This window comes from Ammospiza caudacuta, chromosome 6 (genome assembly GCF_027887145.1).
Source record: "Ammospiza caudacuta isolate bAmmCau1 chromosome 6, bAmmCau1.pri, whole genome shotgun sequence".
Lineage (NCBI taxonomy): Eukaryota > Metazoa > Chordata > Aves > Passeriformes > Passerellidae > Ammospiza > Ammospiza caudacuta.
Window position 1 is genome coordinate 61,494,299 of NC_080598.1, and position 21,666 is coordinate 61,515,964.

At 46.2% G+C, this 21,666-nt stretch overlaps 2 protein-coding genes across 2 annotated transcripts in view; one reads left to right on the forward strand and one right to left on the reverse strand.

Annotated features, from left to right (window-relative positions):
* KIAA0586 (KIAA0586 ortholog) overlaps positions 1-8,909 on the reverse strand; it is a 69,785-nt gene extending 60,876 nt beyond the window's left edge. Inside the window, exons 1-10 of the mRNA XM_058806694.1 lie at positions 8,636-8,909; positions 7,569-7,645; positions 6,924-6,993; positions 5,735-5,801; positions 5,293-5,470; positions 4,668-4,901; positions 3,900-4,068; positions 2,925-3,092; positions 2,028-2,148; positions 973-1,105 (exon numbers count right to left, since the gene is read on the reverse strand). Coding sequence (XP_058662677.1) covers positions 973-1,105; positions 2,028-2,148; positions 2,925-3,092; positions 3,900-4,068; positions 4,668-4,901; positions 5,293-5,470; positions 5,735-5,801; positions 6,924-6,993; positions 7,569-7,645; positions 8,636-8,903 — 1,485 coding nt within the window. The 5' untranslated portion in view covers positions 8,904-8,909. The remainder of the gene's footprint in view (positions 1-972; positions 1,106-2,027; positions 2,149-2,924; positions 3,093-3,899; positions 4,069-4,667; positions 4,902-5,292; positions 5,471-5,734; positions 5,802-6,923; positions 6,994-7,568; positions 7,646-8,635) is intronic.
* Positions 8,910-9,654: 745 nt separating this feature from the next.
* On the forward strand, positions 9,655-17,009 carry TIMM9 (translocase of inner mitochondrial membrane 9). The gene is made up of 4 exons (XM_058807321.1): positions 9,655-9,697; positions 13,556-13,619; positions 13,936-14,031; positions 16,231-17,009. The coding sequence occupies exons 2-4, from the start codon at positions 13,581-13,583 to the stop codon at positions 16,363-16,365; spliced, it is 270 nt and encodes an 89-aa protein (XP_058663304.1). The 5' UTR covers positions 9,655-9,697; positions 13,556-13,580; the 3' UTR covers positions 16,366-17,009.
* The last annotated feature ends 4,657 nt before the right edge of the window (positions 17,010-21,666 follow it).

Below are 21,666 nucleotides of genomic sequence, written 5' to 3' on the forward strand. Positions count from 1 at the left end.
TTAAAGTATGTTACTTGTTTAAGTTTTTACCAACAGTGGTAAGAAAATATTTGCAGCCTCAGTGACACCTGTTTCCATTCCTAGTCAGAACAGTTAAATGTAAAATCCACACAGTGTTACAAAATCCATAAAAAATACATCAGCTATACTGTATAACAAATTAGCTGCCTTTTCTATAGTTATAGCAACAAAAACCAGCAGGTAAATACAAAAGATTTTTAAGGGAAATATGCAAGTTGAAACTTCCAACCACAGAAATGAACCAGCAAAATGAAAGCTATTACATTTCAAGCCAATTCACAGAGGTGAATTTTCACTTTTCTTTTTCCTTTCTCACTGTGTATATTGACAAGGACAAAAAGGATCACAAAATTACAGGTGGAGCCAGGAAAGGCACCAGGTTAAGAGATAAAAGCCTCAGTTGTGAAAAGCTCCATGTTACCAGCACAGAAGCAGGTCTTGCACCCCCAAAAGCACAAAATCATTAGCACAAGAAACAGCACAAGGATTCTATGCCAGGCAATTCCTTGGAAAAAACACTCAAAAAAAAAAAAAAAAAAAAGGCAAAATGAGAAAGGAAATGCTTAAATCAGCCCTGAAGCTAACTGGGGATAAATGGAACATTGTTCTTTTATATCAGCTCTGCAGAGAACAGGCACTGAAAACGTCCAAAACCTTTAAATAAACAAATTTCTTTTTTTCTCTTTCTGTCCTTCCCTGTCTCTCTCACCTATTTTATGTCTGGCACAATGGCAGTCAGAGTCCATTGCACACCCACAGCATTATTCAGGCTCAAAGCTCTGCCCCACACAGAGACTCCAATATTTCAATTAATTGTAAACAGATGTGGCTCTTTTTACAGGTGTAGAAGCAAGAGCAACATTTTCACTGATATCAGACCTCCATGGTTTTCTCCACATTTTTTACTCCCCTTTATCAAACCCCTGCTCACTGTGATTAGATTGACTTTACCTGCAGAATATTGTGCATTTCTCTTCTCAACTTGCCAAGATCTTGAAGTAGATCATCTGCTTTTTGCACTGTTTTCTCAATTGAATTGTACCTTTCCAAAGTGGGAAATAAGATTGCAGGCAAAGCTTTGTATCTGAGGGGAGAAACACTCCTGGTTACACTTCTCATCACTCCTGAGGAGGCCCAAGAAAAGATTCAACTACGAAACCAAGCAGGAATTTACAGTGCAAGTACAAAACTTTCAGATAAACTGGAACTTGATTTGCATCTGAAGTTACACAGAGGGTATTGGGTTTTCTGTTTACCCCTTAACACCTTCAGCACAATCCTTTTATTTTCAATAGTGAAATTACATCTAATAGAGCAACACTTAAATTTTGGATATCTTTCCATTTGAAGCAATTAACATTTTTGTGCACACTGTTCTTAATTAGACAGCACATATGAGAAGCTTCTCACTGTATTAATGAAATTATAACTTTACATTATTGCCTGAGGAAAATATGCTTCAGACTGCGTGGCTAAGAACATTTTTCCACCCATTTTAAATCTTAAGGATTGTTAGGTGGATGCTGCTCCTGCAGAACCCTCCAAGAGCAGCCTGCTGACCTCTGAGGAAGGTGTTGTGAGCTGTCCTTAGCAACAGCCCTCATCTGCCTGCAGTTCAACAGCAACACAGAATTCTGGAATATTACAGCTGGAAGGGACCCACGAGGATCAGAGTCCAACTCCCCAGCAATGCCACCCTGTCCTGGGGGCATTGCCCAAACTCTGAACTCTGCCAAGCCTGGGGCTGTGCCCATTCCCTGGGCAGTGCCAGCTCCCTCTGGGGGAAGAACCTTTCCTGAAATCCAACCCAAACCCACCCTGGCACAGCTCCAGCCATTCCCTCAGGCCCTGCCAAAAGTGATGCAAAACCAGAAATATTCCAGCACAGCTGTGCCAGCCTGCAGGAGCACACAGGGACTGTTACACCATCAGTGTGTGTAATGCACCTCTCTCAATTGCACTGAAACAGAAACTCCCCTCAGCTTTGGATTGTTGTGTTTATCCACCTGTCTTTCTCAGCGTTCTTGTAGCTTTCATTGCTGTTCGATCCTGTCTTCTTGGAAAATTCAGTTTGCTTTAGTGGTGTTTCTTGAGAATTCAAAACATGTTCCAGAGCTTTCCCTTCACCTACAATGAAGTGAAATGAAGCAGAAAAAAAAGAAAGTTAAGTTAGTTCAATATATTTAATATTTTCTTTCCCTTTCCAGGTATTTCACTATACTCACCAAGGAGAGTAAAATATTTTTAGATTTAAATATATAGATCTATTTCAGATAAGGCAAGTCACTTAAAACCACTCACACTAATCTGTCTTTCTGAGATTGCTTTAAATTAGCAAAGCTAGATGGAGCTGAGATGGCAATGAGCTGAGTTACTGAGAACAAATCTGTGACATTATGGACAGCATGATTCTTCTTTTGTCTTGTTTCATTTATTCCTGGACCCACTGAACAACAGGAACACCTGACAGCTTTGTAACAGAGACAGAACCTGATCAAAAGCAGCAAAAGAAAATTACTTTCCATTTGCTTTACATCTGCTGCTTTCAATACAATAACCCAGAGACCTTGTGGACCCATGAAAAAAAAATAAAAATTCAATTTAACCAAAAATAATGAAAAAGTTATTGAGCAGCTCTCAAGTTTTACATTATTCTGTCTAATCTTCCTGAAACTTGACTTTGAAACAATATTTCAGTGAGCAGTCCTGCTTAAATAGGACTGATTAAATCAGCATTGTCTTTAAGTCTTTAGTTACTTATGAGTGACTTATACACAAAACTAACCCTTCCCAAATGTAGATTGCAAATATTCTCAATATATGCATTTAAGTGACAGCAGCTCAACAGAAAAGGCCAGAAAAGGTGAGGAATACACAAAGTAACCACCAGTGGAGGACAATACCTTCTCTTGGAGGTTTGGGAATATTTTCTTTTTCTACTACAGGGTTTTCTTTCTCTGAGATTTTCCCATTTTTGGGTACAGGTTCTGGAGCATATCTTCGAGGAACTGGTGTCTTTAGAGGAGATTTTTGTGTATGAGCCCCTTGACTTGGAAAATTGCTTGAATATGCTTCAGGGAACACTAAAAATAAATAAAGTTATTTAAATAGGTTGACAATTTCCTTTACAAGAAATCATATCATAGAATCACAGAGTGCTTTGGGTTGGAAGGAACTTTAAAGATCATCCAGTTCCAACCCCCTGCCATGGCAGGGACACCTTGCACTGTCCCAGGTTGCTCCAAGACCTGTCTAACCTGGCCTGGAACATTTCCAGGGATCCAGGGGCAACCACAGCTGCTCTTGGCACCCTGTGCCAGGGCCTCACCACCCTCACAAGAATTTCTTCCTGGCATCTAATCTAAACCTACATTCCTTCAGTTTGGAGCCATTCCCCCTTGTCCTATCACTACTTGCACTAGCAGTCCCTAAGAAAAAAAATATATAGGAAAAAGAAATATCTAGGAAAAAACCCCATGCAAGGTCTATAAATTCTGTACAAAAATGCAAAGAATTACTGCATTAGTTAAGTAAAGGAAGAAAATTTCATACTTCTGACTGCTATCATAAGGGGATTAAAAAAAAACCCCAAACCCCACTGTAGTTTGTCACAGGCTTCCACACAGATTATGTCTCAATAAGATTATTTTAAGTCCATGCCTGTCCTGGTGCAGACTTCAGTAAATCAAAAGTCTCACTTTAATTTAAACTGGAAGATGCTGGAACATCTTCAGAATGTCACAAAAATTACAAAGAGCAATAAAACAAATTACACAGAAGAAATATTTATTACTCATTACTGATGTGATGCACAATCCAATATTAATGGACACCAAATTAATGCAAAACTAAGAGTGAAAATAAGAATTTGTCTCCACCTTGGGCAGGTGCAGCATTGGCAGGGAACAAACCCCTGTGAGCTGAAGGTGCTTCATTAGTGAGTGGTCTCTGCTCTGGCTTCTCCCAGTGCCCTGCCAGGGGCCCAGGGGCAGGCACAGGACCCTGCTGCAGGCCACGGGTGTTCACTGCAGAGCTGATGAGGTGGGACTGGGGGACAAAAGCACAGAGTGTTTCTGGTCAGTGAATCACAGAATTGTTAAGGTTAAAAAGAGCGTTTAGATTACCAAGTCTCCCAGCACCACCATGTTCCCCACCAAACCAAGCCTTCCAGGGCTTGGAAATCCATGATTTCTGAACACTTCCAGGGATGGTGACTCCACCACTGCCCTGTGCATGTTCCAATGTCTGACAACCCTTCAGTGAAGAATTTCCCTGACACCCAACCCAAACTTACCCAGGTGCAGCTTGAGGCCATTTCCCCTTGTCCTGCCCCTGCTTCCCTGGGAGCAGAGCCCGACCTGCACCAGCCCCACCCTCCTGGCAGGGACTTCTGCAGAGCCACAAGGTCCCTCCTGAGCCTCCTTTTCTCCAGGCTGAGCCCCCCCAGCTCCCTCAGCCTCTCCTGGGCCTCCAGACCCTTCCCCAGCTCCACTGCCCTTCTCTGCACATGTTCCACCCCTCAGTGTCTTCCTCACTGCTAACTGCTTTCACTTCCTTTGATTCACTTCCACTGAACTTTCTTTCTTTCTAATACTAAAAAACAATGCAAATTATTACAATACTCAGACACAGAAGAAATTATTAACCTGAATATTCATTTGTTGCTCCTGTAGCTTTTCCAGGTGCTGAATCCTTTGCACCATGAAAGAATTAATTTCTTTTTCAAGCTCACTGACTCTCTGCTGGTAGTGGGGCTCCTCATGTTGAGCCTTTGTATTTTTTTGCTGTTCAGATGCTCGTTGCAGCTGCCTGTCTGTCTCCTGCAGTTTCTGAAGCAGTTCTGAAACTGTGTTCATTTTTTCTTCCAAATCATTTTGAATCTGCAAGAAATAATTTTAAAAAAAGGGAAGGGAGGGGGAACCTCATTATTTTAGATGTGTGAGCATCAAAAGAACAAAACATCCTTCACAGAATCCTCGATTTGCATCCCAAAAGAAACAAAATTCTATTTAGCTTTAAACTTTTGGTGGTTTAGCAATATTGTGAATTTCTAAATAAAATAGATAAATTAAATAAATGGTCTCTGTCTTCTGCCCATTTAGTTGAAACCAAATTAGTTCCCTCTGGTATATTGGTCAGCAAGTGTGAGGTGACAAACACACAAAGCAGTGAGCAGACACATTCAGGCTCTCTGGAGCTACAATGAACAATTACAGGCTTTTTGGAACATTTACTATTTTAAGAGGACAAAGAACTGCTGCTCCCACTGACCTTGAGGAGTGGAGCTGTGCTGGCAATGGCAGCAGCAGTGGCTGCTGCAATGGTTGTTGCAGACTCCACTTCCCTGGCTGCTGACCTGGTGTCACTGCCAGCACCTTCCCTTTTCTCTGTGGGGGCACTTCCCAAGAGCTGCACCTTCACCTCCTTATGAACAGGAATAACCTGAGTTCTAGAAAAATAAAAATGTGCCTGTAAACAGCATTTTCTTCATATCTCCTCCAAGCAAGTATTTCCCACACACAGCACTGATATCACTGTATAAGCATTTCTCCTGGGAGTTTTGGCACAAGATACTCCAAGGAGTAAAACACTGAAAACACTTTCATACACAGAAAACTGACAGAGAACTGTAAGTTCATTTTGGCAAAAAGCTGAAGTGGTGTAGTTGTAAAGAAGCAGAACAGCTCAGACTCCAACAACAATTCACACTCACTTTTGCATTAATACTGCTCTCAGAGCCTCCTTCTGGCCAGTAGCATACTGGGAAATAAAAACATCATCTGTGGGGAAGGACAAACATCCTTTGTTGAGATAATTGACACAAAATGTCTATTTCACAGGAAGAGACAAAATATTATTTCAATACATTTAATTTTGCTGTGAAGAATCTGTTGCCTGCAGGAACCACATCATCTATTGCAACAACAAATTGTTTCCTTTCAGTAAGCAGAAAAGTTAAATAATGGTAAGAGTAAGAGCAGGCTTCATTTAACACAATTTTCATAGCTTTGATTGCTGCTATCAATAAAGTCCAATAATGGTGAGTAAATTCTCAATGGTAACTACAGCTCAGACAACCCAGTCAATAAAATGCTGCAAATTCTGACTTGAAAAAAGAAAACCCCAGAAAGAGTATTTCCCTACCAGCATCACAAATTACAATAGATTTACTTAATAGGTGGAAATCACACTAAAAGCATTGCAGGCTCTCCTTCACCCACTGTTTGCTGGGCAGAGGAAGCAAATGTTGGTAAGTCAGGCAGCTGCAGCCTGTGAGTGTAAAAGTTCTGATTTTTGGTCTTAACTAGGGTATTGATTTGTATTTTTTCTCCTTTACACAGCTCAAGATATCCAAGAAACCTCCATAAGAGTGTTTTCTTTAAAAAGCCTTCACTTCCCTAAATCTGATTGAAATTGGCAGATTCAGCAATTAAAGGAAAAGACACTGACATTGTGATTTCTAGGATTCTTAAGGATTACAAATACACTTTTTTGGTACAGGTTGCTTGAAGAAAAAACACACCTTTGTAGTACAATAATTCACAAGAGGAAAGTTGATCAAAACAAGCCCCTTCCCCAAACTGTCTATTCAGAAACATGAATATTTGGTTAACAAAAGGAATCTCAACTCTGGCACACTGGCAGAAGTCCCACTCAGTTAATTTAAAAAATGCAATGCCAGCAAGAATCAGATAAAATTTGCAAAATTAAAGAATGTTTGTTACAACAAACATTGAATGTTTGTTACAATGTTTGTCATCTTTTTATCAAAGCAATCTTTGAATATTTTCATTCAGAAGTTTCTATAATGAAAAAAAAAAAAAAAAACCAAAACTAAAAGCTCCCTATTCCTTTAATTAATCAATCTCCTTACAAAAAAAAAGGTGATTGGTGTGTTTTACCTTCAGGTCCTCTGCTATTTTCCAGAAGCACCAAAGGACCATTTTCTGCTGGAGCTTCTTTAGGAGGATCCTTCAGAACAAGAGCAGAAAAAGCAGAGATCAAAACCTCTGTAGCCAAAATTTTAGAGGCAGAGGGAATTGCTGAGCACACAAAGGGAACCATTTGCACACAGCAGCACAGAGGTCTTGGCACAAAAGATGACAAGACTTCTGCTACAGAAGGGTCTGGACATTGCTGGCAAGAACTCCCATGGCATTTTAGGGACTAAAACTCCACAAACACAAATAAAATCAAAACCATGTATTCTACATGCTAAATAAGTTTATTTTCCTCATTTATGGCTAAAGTGGCAGTAGTGAAACTGTACCTGCTGAAGTTTAGAGAAGTTGCTAAACTTGGATAGTTCAGGATTGCTCACACACAGAGAATGAAGCACACAGAGAATTCAGTGTTAAATAAAGCCCATCCAAAAGCACCAGCAATAACATCACAGCAGCAGCAGCTCAAAGAGAAAAAGCAGCTGCACAGCTGTGGTGCAGAGGCTGAACCAAAATCTTGCGCTGCTTTTAGAGGAGCTACAGTTTTTGAAGAAAGCAGTGTTCTCTTAGCTTAGGATTGCAAGAGGGAGCAGCAGCTTTTCTTACCTTTTGGGATAAAAACATGGGCACAGAATTTTCAACTGGAAGCAGGTGTTCTGGATATGCTTTGGTGCTTAGGACTCCTAAAATAAAAGCAGTTTTACTGTGGTCAGAATCACTTGTGGTGCATTTTCTGTACAGCTCCACATTTCCCTTATCTCTGAATGCCTAAACATCACAACCCTCATAACACAAATGAGCACAGAGATTGAGCTGAAGCTTAAAAACATCAAATGAATTCTGTGAGTCTGAATGAGAAATTCGATTAACAGCATGGGGAAACCTCTGAAAAACAAAACTATTAAACAACTGATGCCCTATGAAGGCTTACCTAGAACAGAGGCTGGATAGAGTTAAAGAATAAAGTAGGGATTTATTAAGAGGCCTCAAATAGATCCACCTTGGGCAGCACAAGAGCCCAGCCAGGGCTACACCCCAGGTGAACCCAAAATGGCCACAAAAATGGACCACAGGTCATGGGGTCTCTCACTTTTATAGTTCTGGTACATTAGCATAGTGGAGTTAATTGTCCAATTCCAGCTTTAGGTTTTAAAGTCCCATCCTTTTTGTTTTTCTCTCTTTAGTCGACATTGTGCTCTTGGGGCTGAGATTTGGATCATTTGTCCTTGGTCCCCAGCTGGAGCAGGAATTGTTTTGTCTCCCTGCTCTGTGCACAGAGCTCACCATCCCCTCATATGAAGCCCAGACCCACACACTAAAGCAGAATAGAATCTGAAAACTAGAAAAGCTAAACCCTGAGACATCACATCCTTTAACTAGGGATGTTTAACAGTGATTAACCATCCCTGCCCCCATGGAGAGGGACAACTTCCACTGCCCCAGGGTGCTCCAAGCCCCATCCAAGCTGGCCTGGAACACTTGCAGGGATCCAGGGGCACCCACAGCTCCTGTGGGCTCCTGTGCCAGGGCCCCCGTGCCCTCAAGTGCAGAACAGCTCGGGAAAACAAACCCTGCTGCCAGCTGAGAATGCAGAGATCCCTCAATTACAGAACTTCTCCGTGGCTGAAATCGCTTCTCAGCGTTCGTGCTGCACCCGCCGCTCCCGGACGCACCTGAGGCGGCTCCGGGGGAGTCGCGGGTGGCGCCGGTGCCGCTCGGGGCCCGGGGCACGCGGGGAGCTCCGTCCGCAGCCGGCTCCGCGGGGCAGGGCGAGCCCCCGGCCCGGAGCTTCTGCACGGCCACCGGCCCCGGCCCCTTCCGTGCGCGGCCGCCGGGCGGGGGCTGCTCCCTGCGGGCCGCCGTGGAGCGCACCAGCACCTCGGCCGCCGTCAGGCTGCCCAGCGAGTCCCGGCTGCCGCCCGAGCCGCTCTCCGCCTCCATGGGGCCGGGAACGGGAACGGAGCCGGGACAGTGCTAAGGGCCCCGGGGCTCCGCTTCCCTCCCGCGGCTGCCGACCCTGAGAGAGCACCGCTCGCTCCCCCTGTGCCGGCCCTAATCCCGGCTCCGATCTCGCTGTCCCGGTCCCGATCCCGCTATCCCGGCCCCGTTCTCACTGTCCTAGTCTCGTTGCCGCTCCCGTTCCCTGGTCTCGTCCCGGTCCCGTTCCTGGTATCCCGGCTCCGATCCCGCTGTCCCAGCACCGATCCCGCTACCCCGGCCCCGATCTCGCTATCCGGGCTCCGTTCCCGCTGTCCCGGCCCTGATCTCCTATCCCAGCCCCGTTCCCCCTATCCCAGCCCTGATCTCGCTGTCCCGGTCCCGGTCCCGTTCCCCCTATCCCAGCCCTGATCTCGCTGTCCCGGCCCCGTTCCCGCTATCTCGGCCCCGTTCCCGCTGTCCTAGCCCTGTTCCCGCTGTCCTAGCCCTGTTCCCGCTGTCCCGGCCCCGTTCCCACTGTCCCGTTCCCGCTGTCCCGGCCCGGCCGGCGGCACCGGAAGCGCGCGGTGCCATGGCCACGGCGTCCCCTTACCCGGCGTCCGGCGGGAAACGCGCGGGGTCCTCCCCTCAACGGCGTCCGGCGGGAAACGCGCGGGCCCGGGAGGGTAAATCGAGCGGCGGCTCCGCGCGCGGCCGATTCGCCCGGTTCTGTGGCGAATCTGCGGCGCCCGGCCCGGGACGAGCCCTTCCTCGAGCGCGCGCGCGCGTGGCGAATCTGCGGGGCCGGCGCGGGGGCGGTGAGTGCGCGCGGGCCCGGAGCGCGTGAGGGAACGGGCGCGGGAATGGGCGCGCGCTCCTGAGGGACCGGGAGTGTCCCTGAGGCACCGGGAGGAACCAGGAGTGGTCCCGTGCCCGGGAGAACCTGGGAGACACCGGGAGCCTCCCCATGAGGGCCCGGGAGAGCCCTTGAACCTCTCCGTGAGGACCCGGGAGACACCGGGAGCCTCTCCGTGAGGGCCCGGTAGAGCCCTTGAACCTCTCCGTGAGGACCCAGGAGAGCCCGGGAGACACCGGGACCTTCCCCGTGAAGGGCCCGGGAGACACCGGGGGGCCTCCCCGTGAAGGGCCCGGGAGACACCGGGGGGCTTCCCCGTGAAGGGCCTAGGAGACACCGGTTGTCTCCCCGTGGCCCATGAGGGTCCGAGGGCGCTACCGAGGGCTCTCAATGGGGAAATCCCCGCTCTGTGCCCGGTGTTGGGCCGGGGCTTGGCTGAGCGGGTGATTCCCGAGGGAGAGGAACTCAATGTGCCCTTGGAAGGGAGAGCTGGAGGATGGAGTAGAAGGAAAAGAGCAAAAATAAATAAGGCTCGAGCTGTTAGCCTCAGGTTTTGGTTTTATCAAGCGTCAGCCAGGTGTGATCTCACTTAAATAGGAGAGTGCTGGGGGGAAATGTGTATTTTCCCTCAGACCTATGCCCATGCACGTGTTTGGTGTGCTCAGAGAGGCTCCCCTGGTGCCTGAGGTCAGGCTGACGCTGGTCACTCACCTTTGGTGTTGCATTTCCACCTCTGATCCCTTCTCCTTCAGAGCAGGGTCCAGGCCAAATGCAGGAGGCAGTGAGTGATAACAAGCTGAGCACCAGCTACACCTGGTTATCCAACTCCTGACTGGCCCCTCTCATCTCACCCTGTCCTCAATTCATTAAATGCCCCTGGCCTCTTAAAATTAATTTGTTTGGGCTTCTTTTAAATCTGATGGCAGTTCAGTTGTAGCCCAGTAATCCCCCATAATAAAAGAACTTTCTCTACAAGCTGTGGAGAGTTTACCTTGACACAATTCTTTGACTCGAGATTTTTATTCTTTGACGCGTTTCTTTGACTTGATGCTTTTACCCTTCCTTTTCAGAAACACTTGCATGGTGTTCTGTGTGCAGCTGGAAGCAAAGGTCTAAAGAGACATTTCAGCTTTCTTTTTATGGAGTAGGTGATAGTTAGAGCTGATTTAGATGGTTAGTGGGATTTACAAGTGTGAGGGATTTGTAGTGTCTCTCAATCACTCTTCTTCCCAGAAAAATGTAGAAAGATCTTCCAAAAACTCCCAAACACAGGGCTTGTTTATTTTGATCAGAGGGACTTGTGAAACTTCTGTATTTGGAAGAGCCCCAGGGCTTTTCAAGAAGGGAGATTTCCCAGTTTTTGCTCCTTTCTGGTGACCCAGCACACCCAGGCTGTGTCCCTTGCAGCAGAGGTTTATTCTGCTTCCTGCAGTGTGAATGTCCTTGCTGAGAGGGGCGGTGCTGAATTTTTAAATGGTGTTTAGCCCACGGGATTAAACCTGAGCCTGCAGGAGCCTGGTGGCTGGGCTGGGCTGGCTGAGGTGCTGAGCACTCTTTCATCACCCTTTAAAAGCTTTTTGCAGAGTTGGAGGGAAAGGGGAGAAGCAGCAGGAAATCTTGAGAGAATACATTTAGCATACTGTGGAACAAAGCAGGTTTGCACATTCCTGGCAATGTTCAGTAGCTCTTTTTAGATGTAAGGCTGATTTATGGCTGAAGGTGCAGCAGAGCTGTGTAATTCCCCTGTGGAATGTGTGAAATGCCTGTACAGGGACAAGAGCTTCAGGCACTTCAGATCAGGCTGTGCTGATGTCAATCAGAGCCTTTCCCAGGTGCCAGAGCTCTGTGAAACTCCAGTCTCAATCTGCCATTTCCAATCTTGCCAGATCACAGGAGGACAGGGATCAGGTTTGCCATAAACACAGATCATGAGGCAACCTGAGTGTGGGAAAATGGCACTGACAGGTGAAACTTTGAGCTTCCTGCCTTGGGCAGGGGACAGAAGTGCTCCCTGCAGTTTCTGTTGAATTATCCACATACCTGCCCTGGAGAATTGTCACTGATCTTGTTTGCTCACAGGCTGAGAGAGGAGAGAGGAGTTGCCATCACTTCCCACTGGGTACTCCAGTGATGGGCAGGTCAATTCTCCTGAAACAAAATAGGGGTTTAGGGGAGAGGAGAGAGGCTGGAGAGGGATTTTGGATAAGGACAAGGGGGTGACAGGACAAGGGGTGGTGGCTTTGCACTGCCACAGGGCAGGGTTAGATACTGAAGTCCTTGACTGAGCATGGTGAGGCCCTGGCACAGGGTGCCCAGAGATGCTGTGGGACCCCATTCTTGGAAGTATTCCAGGACTGGAGGGGGCTTGGAGCAGGCTGGCATGGTGGAAGGTGTCCCTGCCATGGCAGCAGGGTGGAAGGAGAAGATCTTGAGGGTCCTTTCCATCCCAAACCAGTCTGTGATTCAGTGACCACCTGAACAGAACCTGGCTCCTTGTTACCACCATATCCTGCAGGTTCTCCTTTGAATAACCTGTGTGAGCTGCCTGCCCATGAGGAGTTCTTGCATTTTACACCCCAGAATCATCTGTGCCCCTGGCCTGCAGTCTGAGCTGGCTCCCTGTGCAGGGATCCAGTGTGGTGTCAGTGGGAGATGTCACCATCCCTGAGCTGCTGGCAGGGGCTGTAGGGACACTTTGCTCTGTAGGGACACTCCACTCTTGTGAGAGCCCCTTGATGCTATTTCAGTTGCTTCATTTTCTTTCTCTTGTAGAAATAATTGTTGCTGTTTCTCTGTTTATGTTCAGGCAGTTGTGTACCCTTTCCCTTCCCCCTGCTGGGAGACTGCAATAGCTAAAGCTCTCTAAAACATCAATGTCTTGCCCAAAAATTGGCAAAGCATAATAGAAGATTAATTGTAAATAGCCCTTGCTGAAGGACTAAAAGAAGTTTTTCTTTACCCAAGTGATTGCACTTCAGTGCTCGTTTTTCTTCCACAAGTTGAATTAAACTAAGGACCTTGTTCTTGCTGACACTTGATATTAGTTTGCATTATCATTGTGATAACAGGTGTTAGATAACATGGAAATGAAGGGCAAAGGAGACAAGGCTTCAGTCTTCTAGGAAACCTGCAGGGTTTCAAGCCTTAGCTTGCTCAGTGTGTTGGATTAGGAATGTGAGTCTTCCTTGAGGATGCTTGTTTAAATTCTTAGATCCATGGCTGTTAACCTCATCCCTTTTTCTTTGTCTGTTTCATTCCATTTTCATTGTTCTCTGTTTTTCTGCATTTCATTCACTGCAATAACCACAACATTTGCTGTAGTTCAGGTGTTTGGTGCAGCTACAGAAACCAGGCCTGCACCTTCTGCTGCATCTCTTCAGTGACTGCCAGTTTATATTTGCTTTTTTTCCTTTTACAGATCACATCTAAAGTCACTGCAACTCCAAGGCTGGAAAGTGTTATGATTTTGCTTCTTCCCCAGCTCCTGCCCTAGCTTATTCAGTAAATTTGACACCACTTATAATAATAATTAAGATATTCTGTAAGTCACTTTAGCTGTGTGAAATACCCTAAAAGCCTTTAAAGGTCAGCAGTTAGCAGGTGACTCTGCTAAGGTTTCATACCTGGAATTATCATGGATGTTTTTTTTACTGAATACATTCCCAACAGGTAACTTCCCTTTGAGTGAATGGCTTGGGAGTTTGCTTGCAAAGTTGCATTTAAACACACTTCAAGGATGCACAAAATTCCATTCTGATGTAAAATGTTGCAGTTCATATTTGTTTTTTATTTAAATCTTGACTTTTGTCCTCACCTTCAGGTGACTGAGCCACAGGAGGTGGAACATGGCTGGACAAATATCAGAGGCTGATCAGATCAAGCAGGTGAGATGCTGCATTTGGGAGGGGGGGGCTTTGAAAGTCTTGTGCTGCTCTGTCACAGGGAGTGGAAGGTGTAGTGCATAGGGAAGGACAGAAACTGAGTTATCTGAGTTAACCAAAATTTCAGCAGGTGACCATTGACAAACAGCATGTTTTGGTATGAGCAGCTTTTGGTACTGAAATCCTCTGCCTGAGAGTAAATTTTTCTAGGGACTTGCCCTTCAGATTTTCTTATACCATGCAGCTGTATGTAAGAAAAAGAAACACTGATTTTTAAGTTTTTTTTTTTTAATATTCATTGTCCAATTTTTATTTACAGTTCAAGGAGTTTCTTGGCACATACAATAAACTTACAGAAAATTGCTTTGTGGATTGCATAAAGGATTTCACTAGCAGAGATGTGAAACCAGAAGAGGTAGGTGATGGCTTCTAATGATCCTTTGGTAGAATGGCTGTGCAGCATTCCAATTTCAGAAACAACTCAGAGAGTTTTGATCTTTAAACAAGGTACAAAGCCAGGCAGTGGAGTGTGAGTGTCCCATCCCAGACCAGCTGGGACAGGGCTTGGAGCAGCCAGGGACAGTGCAATGTGTCCCTGCCCATGGCAGGGGGTGGAGCTGATGCTCTTTAGGCTTCCTTCACCAAAACCACTCTAGAAGTGGTTGTGACACACAGAATCTGCCCAGTCCCCACTGACTGTTGGCTGCTCTCTGCAATTCCATGTGTTTCATTCCCTGAGCTGTCAGTGGAGGTTCCTGTGCTTTAACTTCTCATGGAGGTGACACCATGGACAGGAAGCTGCCCACCTACAGCCTGCATCTCACCCTTTGAGGAATCCTGCTGAAATATTTGTTTACCTGCCCACGTTCCTGCCTTGTAGTGAGTCATGGGAACACAGCTCTGCTGTTCAATCCACTTCCCTGCACTGCAGGGAGCTCCCTCACGCTGCCATCTGCAGAGAGATTAAGCTCTCCATAAGATTACTTGCATGGTTTTGCTTCTCCTTGCCTGTTGAGAGGCTGTTTCAGAGCCTAATCATTTTGTTGGTTAAAAATCTAATAACCTTTGCTTGATTCTGCTGGCAGGAAAAAAAAAAAAAAAACCAACTAAAATTTTAAACTAACCATTGCTTTGAGCCTTTTCTGCTTCTCTGGAGTTCAGCAGGTAAAACTCATGTGTCCTTCCACCTTTGTTTCTGCTGCCCTGAACAGAGCTCTCTTAGCTTCCCAAGACAGATTCCTTCTTTCCCTAATCTTCTCTTTCTGCTTTAGTGGAATTCTATTACAGGTCATAATTATTTTGGGTTAAAGATTACCTAGTTCAAAAATATTCTTAAGAGTCTTGGAGCAGCCTGGACTAGTGGGAGGTGTCCCTGCCGTGGCAGGGGGTTGGAATGAGATGATATTTAAGGTCCATCCCAACCCAAACCATTTTCTGATGGTGAGCTGCCTATTTTTGCTTCTGTGGATTGCAGAGGGTTCATGTCTGGTGGCACAGGAACCATCTGTTAACAGAGGAACTAGGAAAAACCTTTCTTATGGGAAATTCTGCCAGATTGTCCATTATGGGATTTCCTGCAGAGCACCTGTCTGGAAGCAGGACACTCACTTGTCTAGATGGACACTGCTGTGGAAATTCCCATGTTTCTCTTGAGAGTTGTAGCTCCTTATTAAATAATTGAGATCAATACCTCCACAGATCTCCTTTGAAATCCTACATCTGAAAAAAACCCAACTTCTGAGCTCTTTCCTCCCCCAGGTGCCAGTGCAAGTCTGGACTCACACACACAGGCCTGGGGCAGCTCCAGTTGTTGTTTCCTGGGGAGACTCCACTCCTGCTCAGCAGGTTTGGCTGGAGCCGCTGCCAGGCTGAGGGGCTGGGTGCTGTGTGGAGCTTGCTGGGGTTGTGTCCACTTCATTTCATCCCTTCTGCTTTTCACATCCCTCTGCACTGAGCAGAACCAAAGCAATGTCTGCTGTGTTCCCAGGCAAAGGGGTCACCTTTCCTTTCCACCCAAATCTGCTACCTTTGAGCCATGGCACAGAATATCCAGTTAGTAGGACTGTAGCCCAGAAATAATCTCACAACTCTTTCTCTACACTTTAAATTTGAAAAATACTGTGGATGGAATAGGCTCTGGTATTTATTTCCCAGTCCAGCTGATGAGGTACTCTGGTGGCAAGGCAGGTACCAGAACGCTGCTAGAGCAACGGGAAGGGTAAAAAAGGGTTAAACTGAGTTAACAAAGAGCAGATCATATTTGGCTGTCAAAGCCAGTATGTGTTTGTAAACAGAATTAAAACAAAATTTACTAATTTAATAGATTTATTATTAATTTCAAAATATGTAGTTCAATTCCACAAGAGGAGCCCGGGGACAAAAGGATGGTATCTCTGGGTGCAGGGTGTTTTCCATGGAGACTTTAACACGAGAATGAATATTTGTGAATGTTTCAGGCATACCAGAAAAACTCAACTTTACATTTTCTACTGCCCTCACCTTGACAGTGTGAGAAGTACTCACCCAACTGTTTATCCCTGTCTGTGCTGGTATTTTGGGTCCTGTTTGGGGATGTGTTTGGCTGTCTGAAGCCCTGTGTTCCCTCTTGCTGCAGATAACTTGCTCAGAAAACTGCCTGCAGAAGTATCTGAAGATGACACAGAGGATCTCCATGAGATTCCAGGAGTACCACATCCAGCAGAACGAGGCTCTGGCAGCCAAGGCAGGACTGCTCAGCCAACCTCGCTAGAGCAGAGCTCTGTGCTCAGACCTAAGCTGTGCCAAGAACACACTGGGGGATTCCTGCTGTCAGGATGTGTGTCCAGCAGCTCAGAGCAGAGCTGTGGGTGCTGCTCAGGCAGTGGGAGCAGAAGGGTTAAACAGGAGCTCAGTCCTGGTGGCCTGGCAGTGAAGTTTGTTTCCACAAGGGAATGATGCACATGCAACTTTTCCCAGGGCCTGGTATCTGAATTTCAGGGGTGGTGGGAGGGCTCACCTGCCTTTTGCTGAGACTGGTTGAGATGAATCAATGTAACTTGGGGAATACTTTTTTATTTAATTCAAATAAAATCAGCTGGAGCCATATACACCTGTGTGTTCTTTCCAAAGAGCCATTTTTTGGGACATCTGAAAGCAGCCTTTTGTTTGCTGGGGGCTCTTTGCTCAGCTGCTCCAGAGTTCTGCTCATTCACTGCTGCTGTAGGAGCTGACAGAGGCCAGAGGGAGCTCAGGCAGGGGTGCCCCAGATTATCTTTGGTCACTGACAGGGGACAGGGGGACATGAGCAGCACTTGTGCCTGGGGCAGCTCCTGTGCACCCCTTGGGGTCCTCCCAGCCCGGCCTCCTGGCCTGACACCCTCCAGGCACTGAGCTTGCTGCAGTTTGCACACAATTCACAGAATCACTGGGTTGGAAGAGACCTTAAAGATCATCAAATCCAACCCATGCCCCAACACCTTAACTAAACCCTGGCACCCAGTGCCACATCCAGGCTTTGTTAAACACCTCCTTTCTCCTGTGAATGCCAGCAGGAAATCCAGGCTCTGCACAGCACAGGGTCTGTCCTGCTGCTGCAGGAGCCCACAGAGAGGTTTGGAAGGCAGCTGGATTGGGTTACAAACACAGCAGTGCTTTGGAAGGATCCTGACAGCTGCAATCCTGCAGTCAGGGCAATAGTGCAGTGGAATGACAGCAGGCACCTTGTGCTTCAGGTCTCATAAAATCCAGGGACAACGGGGACTGAACATCAGGAGCAGCAATTTTGAGACTCCAGGTGATGAGGAGTGAACCAGAGCTATTCCATGTCAGCTGCCAGGTTCTGTTTTTGATAGAGAGGCAACAGCAAGGAACAGAAAGAGCAGGAGGAGTTTTTTGTTGTTACCTTCTCTACCTTTCTATTTCCAGCAGAGCTTGAGTAACTCAGCTGTGGATTCCTGGCCCCTGAGGGCAGCCCACTGCCCTGCCACCTGCACCAACCACTGCTCTGTGTGCTGCAGCTCTGCCTGGAGCCCTGCTCCTGGGCTTGCCAAGGTGCAAGGAGCCAGTGGGGGCCTCCAGCCCCACATCTCTGTGTTCGTACCACAGCCCCTTCCTTCCTCCTGTGCCTCGTTACCCTGGAGATGGATGAGAGCTCACTGAAACAGTGAAGGCTGAAAACCAGCCCAAATAAGGCAGCAAGTCTGCAGTGTCCTGTTTTTTCAAAGGAATATCAAGCTAAAAATGTCCACGTTGTTTGCTACAATCAGGCCACAAATGCTGCAGCTAAATTGAATCAATACATGCACAGTAAAGACTTGAAGGCTTTCCTTGAAGCAGCTCTCTTTCTGTTAAACATTTGAAAATAATCCATGATTGAGATTTTCCACTGGATCTTCATGTGCGAAGAGGTGCTCAGAAAACTGCCTGAAGAGTTTAACTGAGAAAAGTGGAGGATTTTCATGTCTTCTGAACAAAGCACCTTGGGGCTGAAGTGAAGGGAGTTAAAAAAAGAATGGCTTTCTCTCATTTCTGTATTGGGAGCTAAGAAGATATTTAAATATTAGGACAGATTTCTTTTAAAAAAGGTAAAGCAAGTTTTAGAGGGACTTAGTTAATAAATTACCCACTTTCAGGTTTGGATAACCAGTTTTGTCAAAGCTCTGTTTCTCTACAAAAATCTTGTGGTCTTTCACATCCAGGTGACAGGTTGCATACAGACAATACAAATACATTTGAGCTTGGAAATAAAATGCATCCATGTAACTAAAGCATCCAGGTGATACAAATAAATAATGTAAAATTGGAAAAAAAAATGGTTTTACTCTGGATCCTTACAAAGACAACAGCATTTTCTTAAATCCATTAAGGGGTGTGAGGAGGAGGTGAATCACCTTGCTGAGGCACAGGAGGTGCAGGAAGGGATCCCACTCTGATGGGAGAAGGAGCAAAGGGTGAAGAATGGGAAGCTGCTGAGGGAGGAGTACTGAGAAAGCTGGAAAGGAAAAAGTGAGCCAAAGTGGAGGTGGGAGGGGAGGGCAGCCTGCCAAAAGCAGCTCAAGGAAACTGAGCTGGTAAACAGACACTCATTAGGGGGAGATGCTCACTGCAGCAGCAGTGAGGGACACAGATCCTTCCTGCTGCACACACACACACACACACAGCTCCTCCTGAGCCCACAGAAACCAGAACCTGTTCAGCAGCAAGGGTCAAATGAGAGCCTTGCTCCAGAGTGGCCTGGATAGCACAGTGCTGGCACAGCCAGCAGATCAATCAGCTGGAAGATTATAATGGAGGCTCTTTGAATTCTCTCCAGGATAAAAGCAAAGCCCCAATTTATGTAATTCCCTGCTGAGAGCTTCAACTGCTGAGCTCTGTTGGAAGGCAAGAAAAGGAGTGACTGCAGAGCTGTCAGGAGTGTGGGTGAGCACTGAGTGTGGCTGTGGCTGCAGAGCAGGGAGGCAAATCCTGTGTGCTCTGGCATTCCTCACTCTGGGAACTGGAGCTTAGCAACAGCTCTTGCTTCAGCATCTTCTCTCAGCTAGCTGGGAAGTCAGCACATGGCATTTGAGGAATCCAGTTCAAACCTTAGGAAGCCCATTAAGCTCAGCTCCAAAATTCCTTGAATGAGTCTGGCCCAAACTCTAAAAGCTGTAAAAGCAATTAAAGCCTCTGACACCTAAACCTGCATCATGTCTGCAACCTTGCATTTCCAGAGGACAGAATTAAAAGAACTCCAAAAGTTACAATTCTGCCTCACACTGCAGGGTTTTAAAAATGATGTTTTACCTTAACTTCACACTCCTTTGTGTTTTGGTGTCAGGGAGCAGCAGGTTCTTCACAATAAACGTCAGGTGAAATGCATATGTTGCAGTTTTACAGCAACAACTGGAATTGAATCAGGGGAAGTACATTAGTGACTATTTTGCAGATTAAACTGTTGTTGGATTTCTGACTATATTGTGCCACAAGGCACTTGAAGGATGGATCCTGGGGCACCAGGAGAGGGGCAGGGTCACCCTTGGAGCACACAGAGACTGCTGGGGCACAGGCAGATACTCCTGGGGGGGATGGAAGTAGATGATCTGTCAGAGTCCTTTCCAATCCAAACTGGTTTTTATTCTCCAGAGACATAAGGAAATGTCTTATGGAAGGTCTGGAAGAAGACACAACACATTTCACTGCAGGGGATGCAGGGAGCAGTGGCATCCCTGGGCACTGGGACAGCCCAACAGGAAAGGTTTTATAAAAACCAGCTCTGGGCTGAATGTAACATGAGCTGATCATTCAGAGGCACAGAGAGGCGTTACCCTGCACGGGGATGCTGCCCAGGGCCTCTGAGCCACAGAGAAATCACATTCCCATCAATTGTTCAGGGCTCTCCAAAGAAAAAGCAAGAAACAAGAACAGCAGCAGCCAAACCTCAGCCACAGAGATCAGCTCCCCCCTGCACTGCCTGTGGATAACAACATTCCATAATTATTCCCACAGCATTTTGTGGGACTGCTCTCACATTCTGAGTCAATCACATTCAAATACCTGCACAGACAAACATAAAATTTTACCTCTCACTGGTTCCAGTGCCAAAACATTTCCTCATCAGAGAGGGATTGTCCTGCCCACCTGAGGGAGCCACTGCCCCTGTCCATGCCCCTGGGATGGCACACAGGGGTCACCTGCAGGGTGGGAAGCAGAGCATGTGCAGAAGGAATTAAGGGTTGGGGCTTTCCTTTTTTTTTCCTTTTAAAATAGCTTTATTTATTCATAAGGGAAATAAAGGAGCATCAAAAGATATGGTTTTAAGTTTCACATAAACATAAACAAGTTCCTTGTTAAAGCAGAAAGCAAACACACTCTTGTGCAATATAGCAAAGTATTTAATACAAATTCCACATCTTACCCCTCCTTATGAAACTGGCATAGCTGGCAGGAGCAGGGTAAATTAGGTCAGGCTGTACCCAGATGAGGGATTAGAGGAGGAGTTTAGGAACAGCTGAAGACACCAACAGTGCTGGAATGGAAATGTTGTTGGGTTTACTCTCAACAGCAGGAAAGTGAGAAATCACCAAAGCCCAGCACCAAGGCAGGGCAGTGTCCCCCAGCAGCAGCTCAGGGTCAAACACAGTGACAATTCCTGCAGGCTGGCACAGCTCCAGGGCAGCTTTCCTTGGCTGGCAAATACTGCCAGAGGGAAAGTGAAGCAAAGCTTCCATGGTTAGTGCAGTGAGTGAGCTGTGCTGGGGCACTGAGGCCAAGGGGCATCAAACAAAGCCAATTCTCATCTCTGGAAATTCTTGGTGAGGGATGAGCAGCAGCACAAGGATGTGAACCAATGTGAACCAATGCAAACAGCTGCAGAGCTGAAGCAGAACCAACCTGCTCTGAGCCAGAATGCCACTGCAGAATCTCTGCAATGGGAAGGAGCAAGAATAACACCATAAACAGCAAAGATAATTCAAAATCAAGAAGAAACAAGAAAATTACTATTCTTAGAAAAATTTTCACAATCAACACTTTTATCCTTCCAGTTTTCTTCAAATGGCAGCATGGTGAGCATTTGTCATTGAGCTGGGGCTAATCATAAAATCCACCACTCACTGGCATTAAAACAAACACACCATCAGGCCAAAAACACTGGAACACAAAAAGTAAATTTACATATCCATCCAAAGCAATGGATGGGGCTAATAAATAAATACTTCAATAAATAAATACTTGTGGAATTTGGGGAATGCGCAGGTATTCAGAGCAAACAGAAGACCCCAAATAAATCCCAGCTCCTCTGGGGTAACTGATAAAGGTGAGTAATTTTAAACACTGAGACCTCTTAAAATCCCATCCTGTTTGGTGTGAGGCAATATGGGAGCATGACAGACTTTCTGAAAATCTGAGAGAAACAGCTTAATAGTGTGAGCTAATTACAAAATGTCATTTTCCTTAGCCCTGGAATTACAGTGAGTCAGCCTCTGGGAATATCCCCTTTGGTTCCACTGCTTTATTATGGCCCCCACATCTCCAGAGCCTCACACTCTAGCAAATAATAAAATCCCAAGACCAGAGAAGGAAAATAACCAAG